The following is a 13437-nucleotide window of genomic DNA, read 5'->3' on the forward strand; positions in this document are numbered from 1 at the left end:
TCAGCTATATGCATCTTTATAAACTGACTTTGCGAATCATGAGTGTTATATAATAAACCAAATTATCCAATAAAGACTCAGGTGCTTTATAACATTGATAAAGAATGAGGTATCCAATAGAACCAATAGACTTTCTTTACAAATTAGAAATGACAACATGTGAGTCTGTTGAAAACTCATCAGATAGCGCTTGTCAATTCCCTCTCCCTATATTAGGGATCAGAAATCATTAGCATACATTATTTGTAGTCGCAAGGTAATAAATAGGTGACTGTGGCGCCTAAAGGACAATAGAATCATAGTCTAACTTTATTGAGTATAGTCTTATTTAAATAATTTGAGTTTAATTTATGATATAAAACATTTTACTTTATAACTCAAAATCCACTCAACGGCAACTACATTTAAAAAATACAGGGTATTAGATTCTTCACTTGATCTTAGCCAAAAGGCCGAGTAGCGATGGGTATTAGATTCTTAATGTGAAAAAACATGCTTCCATCTCCCTCCCCTAAAGCTCGTTTGAATTGTTCTCTCTAACTCGTTTTGCTGTTTAAATCTAAGACATCACCATTTTGGGTTACACAGCAATATACTATCGTAACGCAGTTCTTTTCCTCTTAAAAATGTATTCTCCAATATTATTACACATTCTTCACAGACACCAACATATATGGCTACCAATTAGGTATAATATAATTTACCATTTTGTCCTGTTGGATATTGAGACTTTTTCTAATCCTCCATTATTTTTTCAGACATTCTCACTCTGCTGCCTGGGCTATCCCTGAACTCCTAAGTTCAAATGATGTTTAGGCCTCAGCTCCATGAGGTGCTGGGGCTATCCGTGTGTATGTAAAAAAGTATTGATACTGCAACTCCTAATTAAACTCTGTTTTCAAGCTGCCAAAAGTCATCTGAAGAAAGCTGGTTTCTCAACCTTACCAAATAAAGTAAACAAATTTTTAAAAATCCAAGAAGAATACACAGAGCGTGACACTGGGTAAACTCACATGCAACTTCAAAACAAGGTAAAAATACAAGGTCATAGCGATCATGCATGTGCTTCTTCGATATTTAGTGAGTGTGTTACTCTGTGCCAGTCATGGAGGTTGGTGTGGGGGGACTTTAACATGGCAAAAAATAAAGTTCAGCATCCATCACAGTGCCATGTACCTTGCCATCCTTCAAGTCTTACCTCTCCATGTTATACACTAGACAGGGAATATTGCCAAATACAGAAGCAAATGTCATTCTCTGCAAACCCTAGTCCATGTCTAACTTCACAGGCAATGCAAGGGGGAAATGAATCCTTTTGCATTCTGCTAGCTTCATTTTACAATATTTGGTTGGCAAAAAGACAGCAAGGATGGAGGGAATGGGAACAAAGAATGACTCAGAATTAATGCAGAATGCTTACTATGCTATTGAGTCCAGTTTCGGACATGTCAAACATCACTGTGATAGGTTTCCCGTTTTCTCTCTTGGCATATCGTTCCAACCAGAATGCTATGAGCTTCTTCTTGTCCATTATGGTTTTCTGATCTTTTATGTGATACTTCACTCTGATCCAGACTTATGCAGAAAAACAGATAAAAAAATAAGCATATAATTTATGGCATTTTCACACACACATATGAAATATATATTTATATATATGAAATATATGCATATATATATTCTTTCCTTTGACATATTCCTTCAGTTATAATTCAAATTGTTTTGAATAAAAACACCTCTCCCCCCTTTAAAATAAAAAACAGTTGCACTTGGTAGCTTTAAATGAAAGCAGAAGAGAGGCAAACTATTTTTTTCTCCTTTAGGAAATACACAGACTTCACATTTAAGTGACATTCTCTCTGAAAAGAGAACTGCAGGTGAACAAACATGTAATAAAGCAGAAGTGTTCTTCACTATGCTCAAGAGGAAAGCCAATGCTTTGATAAATTGCTAGAAAACACATTCCACACAGAGAAGAGACACAGGCAGGCGGGCAGGAGGCCTGGGAGAGTGTGGTGCAGGCGAGTGGACCATGCAAATGCTCCAGGTGGTGGCAGCTAAGACTAAAATGGGATGGGTGGCAAGAAAAGAAGTAGAAAAGAGACAGAGAATAGACTAGCTAAATAATTCTGAAGTCCTCCCTTCCATTTGGTCTTCCCATTTCAAAGCCTAGCTTGGGCAATGCCATAGATGTTGGAGTGGAAGAGGTGAAGGAGGAACCTATCTGGTCACAACCAGGGAAGGAGCTGACATCAGGGGAACAGGACAGGCAGGACTGAACTGTGGGAGTGGCTGCTGAAGAGAAACGGGGCCACAATGAAAGCTAAATTGCAGGGAGAGCCAACACATGGGCCAGAGCTGAGCAAGAGGGAAGGAGGACGAGCAGTAGGTGTGAGCTGTAGATCATGATGAAGACAGATCACAGTCAAGAGACACCAGCTGGGCATGTGCGAGCTGTTTGGAAATCGCACAGGATCTGCCCCATGAATTGGGAAGTTGGCAAGGCTGATGTGTTTGAGATGACCCCATGGGGACATTATCAGCTCGAGCAGGCTTTGGGAAACATGTTTCAGGGGCAAACCACAGAAGAAGTATGAGAAAAAGAAACTAAGAAAGAAGAGGCAGAGAAATAAGAAGACTGTGCAGTGTGCTGTCAAAATACAGTGAGGTTAACAAGCTAAGGAAAAGGCGAGCAGGATGCCCATAAGCTCCGATACTGTAGTACAAACTCAACCGAGATTTGCGCAAGTGGAAGAGGGGATAAAAAAAAGGCACCTGAACAACAGACAACTTAATGCCCACTACTACACATATTTCAGAAAAGGCTAAGAGGAGACCAGGAGACACTTACATGTCTGTTTTGGCTATTTAGCAATGGTCCAAAGAGTCTCCATAAAAAGACATACTAGGTGGAGCACTAGCAACAAGGGAGAAGAAGATCATGACTACCTAAAATGCCTATGACTGAGTAACTACTGCTTCAGTGTCATGCCTGCCTGCCTATTACCATACTTCTGGCCATTATGGTGGTGAAGGCTAACCCTCTGAAACCCTAAGTCCCCCCAAAACCTCTTCTATACATTTCCTTGGATAGACAAGAAACTAAAGCACAGCATTTGTGTTTACTGCTTAATTTATAATAATGCAAACTATGCCTTGATAGTATTTGGCAGGAGTAAAGATGGCCACCTATCTCCAGTTGCAGAAAACTAGTTATATATGCATATGGAAAGTATATATACAGATGTATATTGCAAGGTCTTGAAAGTCTAGAGTATGAATCACATATACTTACATAATTTGTTACCTTCTTTGTCATAACCATGGAGATAAATACCACCAAGTTCTAATAACCATCTTGGAATAGAGGATTCACTAAGGTCTAGAAAGTGATAAACTTGGATCAGTCATGGTAGTAATTCATGGTTCTAAAAAGAAAACTCACACTGTAAAGGAAATGTCACATAGTAGTTTCTTCTCACTTAGACTTGAACAAGATACAATTTACTTAAGTCTTGAATAAAATATAACTTATGCCTGGTCCCAGCTCACTGGGAGACATGCCTGAATCCTCCAGAGACTTGAAGAGCCAGGGAGGGCGGAGGCCTGCTGGTGGGAGAGCATCCTCTCGGGGAACAGGGGGAAGGAGGAATGGGATGAGGAACTTTGTGGGGTGGACTGGGAACGGGGCAGGGGGGGGGGGGCAATGGCTGGATTATAAATTAAAAAAAAACAAACAAAAAACTAGAAAGAGTTGCTTCTGAGAAAACAATGGGCAAAGGATTTCCAGAGAAAACAAGTAACAAAAGATTTACAGATAATGGAAAGTGCAGGAAAGGCTCTTATTTTTATGGCTGCCTCTGTAGATTCTGGGTGGGTTTCAAATAACGACTTGACGTGTCAACACGTGTTAACAACACTAAGAAACTTTCTTTCTGGGGGTTCCCATTCAATTTTAGAATAATCAATAGGCATAAGGTACTCTGGAGATATAGAAACATATGAGAAACAACTGGGAAAAAAAACAGCGCAGCAATGAGTTTTTCTATTTAGGCCTGAGGTGGAAGGCTATGTTTGTTGTTTAACAGAACCAAACCAAACACAGACTAGGTAATCATGCTTTTAGTGACACTGTGTGACTCAGTTCCTTGTCATCTGATTTTCTTATGAGTGATTCGCCTCCTAAGAATTTGTCATAAACTGTCCCTTTGAAAGTATGATTAGGCTTCTAGAGGTAATCTTGTAATGTTTATGCTGACTGCTAGGACTGAGTGCAAGTGCAGACAAACATCTAACAGTAACAATTATACAGATGCTCCTGCCTTGGCCAGGCTAAGTCGGCCAGCTTACCATTGACAGAGAACTCTTTCCTCCACTGAAAACTCTCGTCAAGCATCTTCAGGGTTTCATCCACAACGTTATGTCTCCAGTATAAGTAACTTTCAACCCAGTTATCATCTTGCTGAAGCCTTTCAACATCACGTGAATCATATTTTTCTGACTTTTCTAGGGGAAAGGAGGAAAGAACATCTAAATCAGGTTAATTACGCTGGCAAAAAAAAAAAAAAAAGTAACATATTGGCAAAGGAGAAGAAAGATCTGGAAGACCAATCCAAGCTTCTCCAAGGCACACTAAGGATGTTTTCAGGTGAAAATGCACTTGAAAGAATTGACTGGATTTCTCAGTGAGATCAGACTAAAGTTATCGAAAGGCTACAGAATTTGAGGAGATGTCTAACTGTGCTGTCCAGGATGTCTTGCAATTCTTGGAGGCTCAACTGATCTTCCTGCCTCAGTCTAAGTAGCTGGACCTACAGTCATACACTTCTATACATCCCACAGAGTATCACTTTAAAAAAAAATTCAAATAGAGAACTGTCCAAATCTAGAGTGAATTAGCTAATACTATGTTGCTGTGACAAAATTAACCAAGGAAGGAAAGATTTTTTTTTTTTTTTGATTATAGGATGCTTTCTAACTTGTCATCCTTCATCCTCAATTAAGTCCTAGGATCACAGGTGTGCACCAATAAGACCAGCTGAGGAAACACTGATGTGGCTCACAGTTTCTGAGGTCTTAGTCTGTGCCAACTGTCTCTATTATTCTTCCTCCTGTGATGAGGTAGTATGCTATAGCAGAATGGTACTAGGGAAAAGAACTGATCATATCATGGCAGACAGGAAGCAGAGGCAGCCATCAAGGGGCCAGGGAATGGGTATACTAATTTCTTTCAGCAGGGCCCTGTCTCCTAACAGACCATTCAGCTAGACATCAATGGATTTGTGCCCTAATGAAGTAAGTGCTCCCATGATCCAGTCACTTCTCAACTGTCACTGGCAGGGGACCAAGCCTTCAACATACAAGGTTTTTCAGGAACTACTTCACATGTAAACATAGCATGCAACATTATCACATTGCCAGATTCTGAGGGAAATTTTCCAACAATTTAGTGGAGTAATTATATTCAGTTGTAATTGTGTATCATTTTTCATATACACGTCATATTCTCCACTAGCCTCTATAGCAGATATTCCTCCCTATATACTACTCTCACTAGTTTACTGTGGTGAATTCTTCTTGTTTCCATGTAATCACCTTTACATACCCAAATTCTACCATTTGGTAACACTCTTTTCAGATACTTCCTCTTTACACAAACATTTCCTGTGACCAAAAGTAATTCTTCAGTGAGCAAGCAACAGAACTTCATTTAAGGTTGGTTTGTTTGTTTGTTTAGGCACGGAACAATTTTTATCATGAGTTAGCGTTGTAGTAAATAGTTCATCTCAATCAGAGGTTTCTATCCCACCTTTGATCATTCAGTTCCCAGATAAATGATGTAAAACTTAACCCTTTAAAGCACTAGAGCTGGCAGTTGTTTCCTGTCTAAAAGAACTGCAGGGACAAAAAATGGAGAAGAGACTGAAGGAAAGGAGCTCCAATGGCTGCTCCAACTTGGGATCTATCTTATGGGTGGGGGGAGTAAGGTATCAAGGGCTGACACTATTACTGATGCTATGATTTGTTTACTGACAGGAACCTGGCATGGCTGTCCTCTGAGAGTCCCAACCAGCAGATAACTGAGACAGACACAGATATTTACACCCAACCATTGGATTGAGGTCAGAAACCCATATGGTTGAATTAAGGGAGAGACTGAAGAAGCTGAAGGGGAGGGCAACCCCATAGGAAGACCAACAGTCTTAACTAACTCACACCCCAGGGAGCTACCAGAGACTGTGCCACCTACCAGGCAGCATACGTGGGCTGGGCTGGTGTCAGAGGGAGAAGATGATGTACCTAATCCTTGGGAGACTAAAGGCCCCAGGGAAGGAAGTGGGCTGGCGGGGGGAGCACCCTTTCCGAGGCAAGGGGAAGGAGGAATGGGATGAGAAACTGTAGGAGGGGGGACAAAGAGGGGAATAACAGCTAGAATGTAAATAAAATAATAATAATAAAACTATAATGTGAAAAAGCACTAGAGTTGGGCAGATGTCTAACTTCTATGCTATATGTCTACTTCCTGCCAATAACCCTGAGATATAACTTGCCACGGTCTACCTGGGATGCTCTTACTCTGTCCAACTGGCTAGCCCTCATGGCCAGTTCTCAGGATCCATTACCCCATGGTGTCTTCTCTTCTATCCATCTTCTCCCTCCTGGTCCTGCTTTAGACTCCAAGCTCAGGAACCAAAACCTCGCCCACCTCTCTTCTGCCCAGGCTGTAGGCTTCTTTATTTTACCAATGGTTTTAAAATAAGGAGCTAGGTTAAGTAGTACGGATCTCCTCCTCCTTGGGGTTAAGTAGACCTTGAGGGCCAGTATCTAACACTAAAATACATAGTAACAGATCAACCCTCAACAAGTTTGAGTTACTGGTATGCATGCTATCTCTCCCAAAAAACAGTAAAGGCTCAGAATCTCTACATCGAAGAATTCTCCAAAGCAGATGACACAACATTTATTGAGAGAAAGACTCTATTCTGTTTTTATTTTCAGTTTCTCAACTATCCATTCTCCTCCAAGTGCTACAGCAGTTTCAGGAATTTCCCTGGCTTCTCCATTTCCTCATCTTTCACAAATATTTAGTTGCTGAGTTGTACAATGTCCATCTCCTCTACATTTGCACTGCCTTTCGTTCAGGACCTTGAGCTAAGAGAAGAAAGGGCAGGAAGTAGAAAATGCTTTTGAGCCGATTAACTTCTTTGAGTCTCCACTTTCTTGATCTTTATACTGTTTTATATACTCCGAGGCCTGTGTGAGGGTCAGATAAAAAAGAATGCATGAAAGTGCCTGGAAATTTAAACCACCATAAAATAGGACTCTATAAATCATCCATTTGTGAAATGTCATCTGGGGTAAAATTTTCAATATATGGGCTCTATTTTTCTAATTTATAAAATGAGAGGGCTCATACTACATCAACCTTGGAAAACTGTTTAAGCTCTGTAATTTGAAAATTAATTTGTATTCCAAGCACATTTTCCCTTTAATTATAAATGACATTTGAGAGAATAAGATGACTTTAAAAGAGATAACATGACCTTCTGTCTCATTAAGGAGGGATCATTTAGTTTGGCCATTGTACCTGTAGGATATGTTCCTTAAAATTACAGTTGCCTTCATCCTCTTGCAGGAAAATGTCTGTCAAGTACCCAAGTTTGCATAAGCAGAGTTTCCTAGTTCTTCTTCCCAATAAAAGTGATATTCAGTGAAAAGGGAGACTAAGTAAGTTCCCAAGTCAAACACACTAAGCATGTAGAAATATTCTATAGCTTCATCCCCATGGTTTCATAGGAGACATTAAATGGACATGTGTTCAAAGGTCAAGGTTTAAAATTTGCTCCATTGTTAGAAACTTTCAAAGACAAATCTGGCTTTTTCTGTCCCCTTTTGTTCATGATTAAGACAAACACTACAGTGATGCCTTGCCCTGGCTCGGGTCATAGAGTCAGCAGTCTCACCTCCCATTGCTTTTGTATAACCAGTACAAATGTCAGCACAATGAAAGAAGCAAATGATATTTAGGATTATGATGAGAATTTTGACCTCACTGGCTCCCACAAGAGTCTTAGATATCCACTAGGGTCCCAGCCTACACTGAAATATACTTTCTTAGAACGATATTTGGCAAGTGATGCAAGCTCAGTTAAAATGAACTACAATTAAAAAATAAAAGGAAACCATTATTGTTAACATGACTGCTACCGGTAGCCCCATCATTAACAAGACACAGACTACTACTAGAAATTTAAAGTCTGCTTCCTTCTGTAGTTGTCATGTACACCAGTCTCTGAAATCGAAGATCTCCATTGAGCATGATTATTATTAATAGGAACATATTTACATAGGAAATTCTGTTGTTGCTGTTTTAACCCTTTAATCCTGGGCATGCAAAAATGAAATCAGAGAAGGGGAAAGAAATGAGAAGAGATAGCTGGAAAGGGGAAGAGTTTGGCAGAGAGAGGCAGGAGAAAAGTAGCGACAAAAGGAAAGAGGGAAAAGGCCAAGGGAGGAAAGTGGGAGAGAACACAAGAGAGCAGCAGAGGAAAGAGACAGACCAGGGATACAAGGCAGACAGAAGGAGAATAATGAGAACAGAGAAGAAAGCGAAAGGTCAGCATCCCATGGCTTAGGACGGACAGCATGAACAAGGGACATTATTAGCTATATTTAGTACAACAAAATCCACCTTTCTTTTTTTTAATTTATTACAAATTCTTATTTATTTGAATTATTTATACTGTGCACAGGTGCATGTGTGCTGGCCAGAGGAAACCTCCTCCTAGGCCTTAGATTCCTCCATGAATCTTTAGTATAGGTTACATGAAAGGCCTGATAGGGGTTTGGGAGAGAACTGTGGATGTGTTAAGAATGGAAGTCATTGGGTATGGGGCATTGGGTGTGGGGTGGTGAGCTATGTACAGACAGCCTGGTCTTGGCCTGGAACCCCAGAGATGGGCAATGACTTCCTCCTTCATGGGACGGTAGGAGTTCAGCCACTCCTCCTTGGCTCCTGGCTCCTGGCTCCTGTTGCAGCTATAGCCTTCCACAGCACCCCCACCCCGCCCCACCAGAGAGGTGTGTGGCAATGTCATGTAGGCAATGCCCCAAGCTCCTGGTATTCTGTCTGGACTCCACCCCCACAGTTACCTGGCAACAGCCAGGTATGCTCCACCTCCACAGTTACCTGGCAACAGCATTACTCCCCATAACAGCCAGGTAGCTTGCCCCCTCCTCGCTCTCTTTATTTATTTGTTTGTTTGTTTGTTTTTCGAGACAGGGTTTCTCTGTATAGCCCTGGCTGTCCTTCTGGAACTCACTCTGTAGACCAGGCTGGCCTCGAACTCAGAAATCCGCCTGCCTCTGCCTCCGGAGTGCTGGGATTAAAGGCGTGCGCCACCATGCCCGGCTCCTCCTCACTCTCTTGCTTGCTCTCTTACTCTCTTGCTTCTCTCTTGCCCTCTTTCTTCCCCTCTCCCCCACTCCCTTCCACCCTCTCTCCATGTTGCCATGGCTGCCCTCTACTTCTCTACACTTCTCCCCTCTCTCTACCTTTCTACAATAAACACCTTAAAACCATGGACCTTCTCTGCTCATCCTGACAGCGTGCTGGAGCAATGGAGCAGGTCTTCCCCTAACAAGCTAAGGGTCTAACCTCCCTCCAAGAGGCCTCCCTATACTCCAGCCACAGCTGCCACCACCCTAAGCCACCCCCCTGAGCAAGCCGCCTGAGCTAGCCAGACTCTCTCCTCCCCAGGGCAACCTGCGGAAGCTCTCCTTCCTGCTCTTTTTCCTTTGCCACCCCCCTCCCAGGCCAGAGTCTGCCCAAGGGTCCCCATTTAGTTCTCAGCTCTTCCTCGACCCCAGAACCAGCTCTTCCGCGGTGCCCAGGGATCTGTGGTGCCCGAGGGTCAGAGCCCAGCAGTTCTGGGGGACCCCAGACTGTGCCCTTTCCTCACCCCTGGAACTGGATCCCATGGCTTCTCACAGTCCAATACCTGCCCTCAGTTCTGTGGGCTCTACAGCGCAGTCAAACTCCTGAGTCCACCTCGCCCAGTGGCCCTAGCCCCGAAGCGATCACGGGACCCTATTTTTGCCCCACAATTGGGCAAAAACCAAACCAAACCAAACCAAACCAAAAACCACTTCCTTAGCACTTGGCCACAATCTACTCCAAAATTCTCGGTATCTGTCAAGCTATCTGGAAGACTGAGTGAAAAGTGATCTTCTATGACAGAATATGTATCAGAGTCACAAGAGGATGCTAACACAGGCATTCTTGGGTTCTGTGTCTAGATCATGAAATTTGTGTGTGTGTGGGTGGGGGTATCCAAGAATCAACAATCTAAATTAGGAATTGATTTAGTGAACCTCTGTCCTACTGCAGGACCTGGCAATTCTCACCACCCTACCCCATGGCAAGTTAGATTAAAAAAGAACTCATACCTAGAGGGAAATAGATAACCTCTGTTGCTGATACATTGTATGCTTATTTAAAATCCCTTTAAAACATAAACTGGAAAAAAAAATTCTCAGGCAAGGGCTGTATAGAAGCAGGCCTTAAATGATCACCGGTCAGGTGCATGGAAGGTGGAACTTTCTATTTCAGTTGCTATCCATCAAGAGCACAAGGGCTAAATTCTCACCAGTCACCAGCTAATACCCAGGCTAAACAGACTTAATGCATTTTGGCCATTCCTACATTATCATGGACTCTGTCCGGGCCTCCTTGTGGGCTCATTGTGTACAATCTTGTGTTTGTTCTTCTTAGCCCAGGTCAAATGGGAGAGTGTGGGGCCCACTTCATTAAAAATCCAGGCCTGGCAACACAAGCCTGTAATTCCAGTTACTCAGGAAGCCAAGGTAGGAAGATCACAAGGCCAAGACCTACACCAGTGACACAGTGAATTCAATGACAGCCAGGAAACTTAACGAGATACTTTTTCAAACTAAGAACTGAGAAAAGAAAGGCTGAGCTATACAACTCAATAGCAGTGTGCCAGCTAGCATGTGTGAAGCCCTGCATTCAATCTCCAGCATACATGCGCGCGTGCGCGCGCGTGCACACACACACACACACACACACACACACACACACACATACCATATGGAAATATTGTTCATGAAAACCGAGCAGGAACAGCTCCTTAAGTCACACCCACAGAGTCCCTGTGTAATGAGGGAGCAGGTACGAGATGAGTAGGGCTACCACTGACCTCCACTGCTGAGCTCCAAGAGGTCAGGCAGTTTGGAATGTCACTTCCCCACCTTCCTAATCCTTACCAAAAATTGATGCACAGTACATTTTTGATATAGAATGATTATCTCCATGAAAGTCTGGCTCCCACCACCCCTGATGTTCCTCATAGCCCAGATCTTTAATAATACATTACATTGTTCTTGCTCTTTATAAGTCAAAGATTTACAGAAAATAAACTTATCAAATACCTAGCCAGCAAAGATCACAAAGTATTATAACAACAACAACAACAAAACAACAACCAAAAACCTACCCCAAAAAAAAAAAATCAACCAAGCAAAACCTAGCTTAATGACTTCAGCTAAAATTACCTTGATCTTTCCATATTAGTTTTCTATTAGTTTTGACATATAATTGGTAATTTCCATTGTGATACCCTCATTAAAAATATGGGCTACTTAGTAGAAGTAAGAATTACACACATTGCTGCAACATTAGTAATCCAGAGAGATATGTTGGTTGTTTCGGCTTCCTAAAATTTAATTTACTTTTAAGTACCTGTTTATTATGACTTCAAATATAATATTATGAATTCAAATATAATGGTGTGAGAACCTGGCCTTTATGATCTAGCTGCTTTAGATTTTCTGAGACTTTTTATTATTGATCACATGATAAGTTTTGTAAGCATGACAAGAGTAGAAAGATATATTTTAAAATACTTATTTTCTATTTGTTTGGTACAAAACTTACACACACACACACACATACCCCTCTATACATACATATGCATATCTACAGTCAAGTTAGTTCACTGTGGTGTTAAACTCTGAAATCTTAAGTGTGCTGTGTTCTAGTAGTGAAGGAAATGTACAGGAATAGATTCTTTCACAGGTGCATGGATTTCTCAAGTTTCCTTTATAATTCCTGGAACTTAGCATTTTTAAGGCTATATAAGTAGCTTTTGAGTTGTTAAATGACTTGTTCACTGAGAATATACAGCAGTACAACAAAAAAAAGAACCAATTCTAATTAGAAAAAGTAATATAAATAACAAGTCCAACAAAGAACATAAATGTTGTAACATTGTTTACTGAAATGTAACAAATGTATATCCCTTTTGAAAAATGGTGAAAGAAGAGGAAAAGTCCTTTGGGGATTCTTACTATTCTATTTAATCATGTAGGGATCTTCTGTTGTTTCTTTTTTTTTCTTTTTTTAATTTATTTTGAGACAGGGATCCATCCCAACACGGCCTCAGATATATTATGAAGCTGAGGCTGGCTTTCAACGCTCGATCTTCACCTCAAGTGCAGGGATACTAGACATGAACTATCACACTCGGTTCTTTTGGACACTTTATTATGATGATCAGGTTTAATTGTCATCTTGATACAACCTGGAATCATCTAGGATGAGTCTCGATGAGGGACTCTCTACATTGGGTTGGACTGTGGCATGTTTGTGGAGGACTGTTTTAATTAAGTTAATGAATGTGGCAATGTCTAACCCACTGTAGGCAGCACTATTCCCTTGGCAAGGAGTTTAGAACTCTGTAAGAGTAGAGGAATTGAGCAAATGGAAGGAAGCAAATAAGCCTGTATGCATACATTTTTCTCTTGTCTTGTTTGTAAATGTAATGTGACTTGCAATTTGAGGTTCTCGTCTCCCTTTACCCATAATATTGGATTTTAAGTAAAATAAAGTGTTTTTTCCCTTCTATTGTCTTTTCTTCAGGGTGTTTTATTATAGTAATTAAAAGAAACTAAAACACTTACCAAATCAGACTTATTAGTTAAGATATTAAAATTTCAGAAATGAAAAAAATCTCTGCTATACCCTATTGTCAGGAGCACATGTTAACTTTGGAGATGTGGGCTACTGGTACTGTACTTGTCTAGCCCAAGGAAGGGTCTGGGCTCCCTAGTACCACACAATAAATGAAGGTTATACTGTTAATTAGATAAGCATACTGTACTCTTCTTGTCCAAGCTTCTAAAATAACTGTGACACAAACAAAAAAAACCACCATCCTAGAAGTGACACCTTTCCATTATTAGATGGTTTAAAAGTGAAACTGTCACTAGACACTGAAAATTGAATAGGGATAAATAACATACACATATGAATTTTAAAAAGCCCACAGAAACCCACATGAAGTATGAGCTGCACATCTGGTACATCTGTGCCCATGTATGTTCTTTGGTTGGTGGTACCATCGCTGAAAGTCCCAA

At 41.1% G+C, this 13437-nt stretch overlaps 1 protein-coding gene across 10 annotated transcripts in view; it reads right to left on the minus strand.

Annotated features, from left to right (window-relative positions):
• The window catches only part of Mospd2 (motile sperm domain containing 2), a 44337-nt gene that overhangs the window by 24463 nt on the left and 6437 nt on the right, over window positions 1–13437 (minus strand). For 6 of the 10 annotated variants that reach the window (XM_030251516.1, XM_030251517.1, XM_011247875.2 and 3 more), the window contains exons 3-5: window positions 4351–4530; window positions 3296–3382; window positions 1421–1575 (exon numbers count right to left, since the gene is read on the minus strand). In XM_030251516.1, coding sequence (XP_030107376.1) covers window positions 1421–1575; window positions 3296–3382; window positions 4351–4530 — 422 coding nt within the window. The remainder of the gene's footprint in view (window positions 1–1420; window positions 1576–3295; window positions 3383–4350; window positions 4531–13437) is intronic. The other 4 variants (NM_001290523.1, NM_001290524.1, NM_029730.4 and 1 more) reach the window with 1 other exon arrangement.

This window comes from Mus musculus, chromosome X (genome assembly GCF_000001635.26).
Source record: "Mus musculus strain C57BL/6J chromosome X, GRCm38.p6 C57BL/6J".
Lineage (NCBI taxonomy): Eukaryota > Metazoa > Chordata > Mammalia > Rodentia > Muridae > Mus > Mus musculus.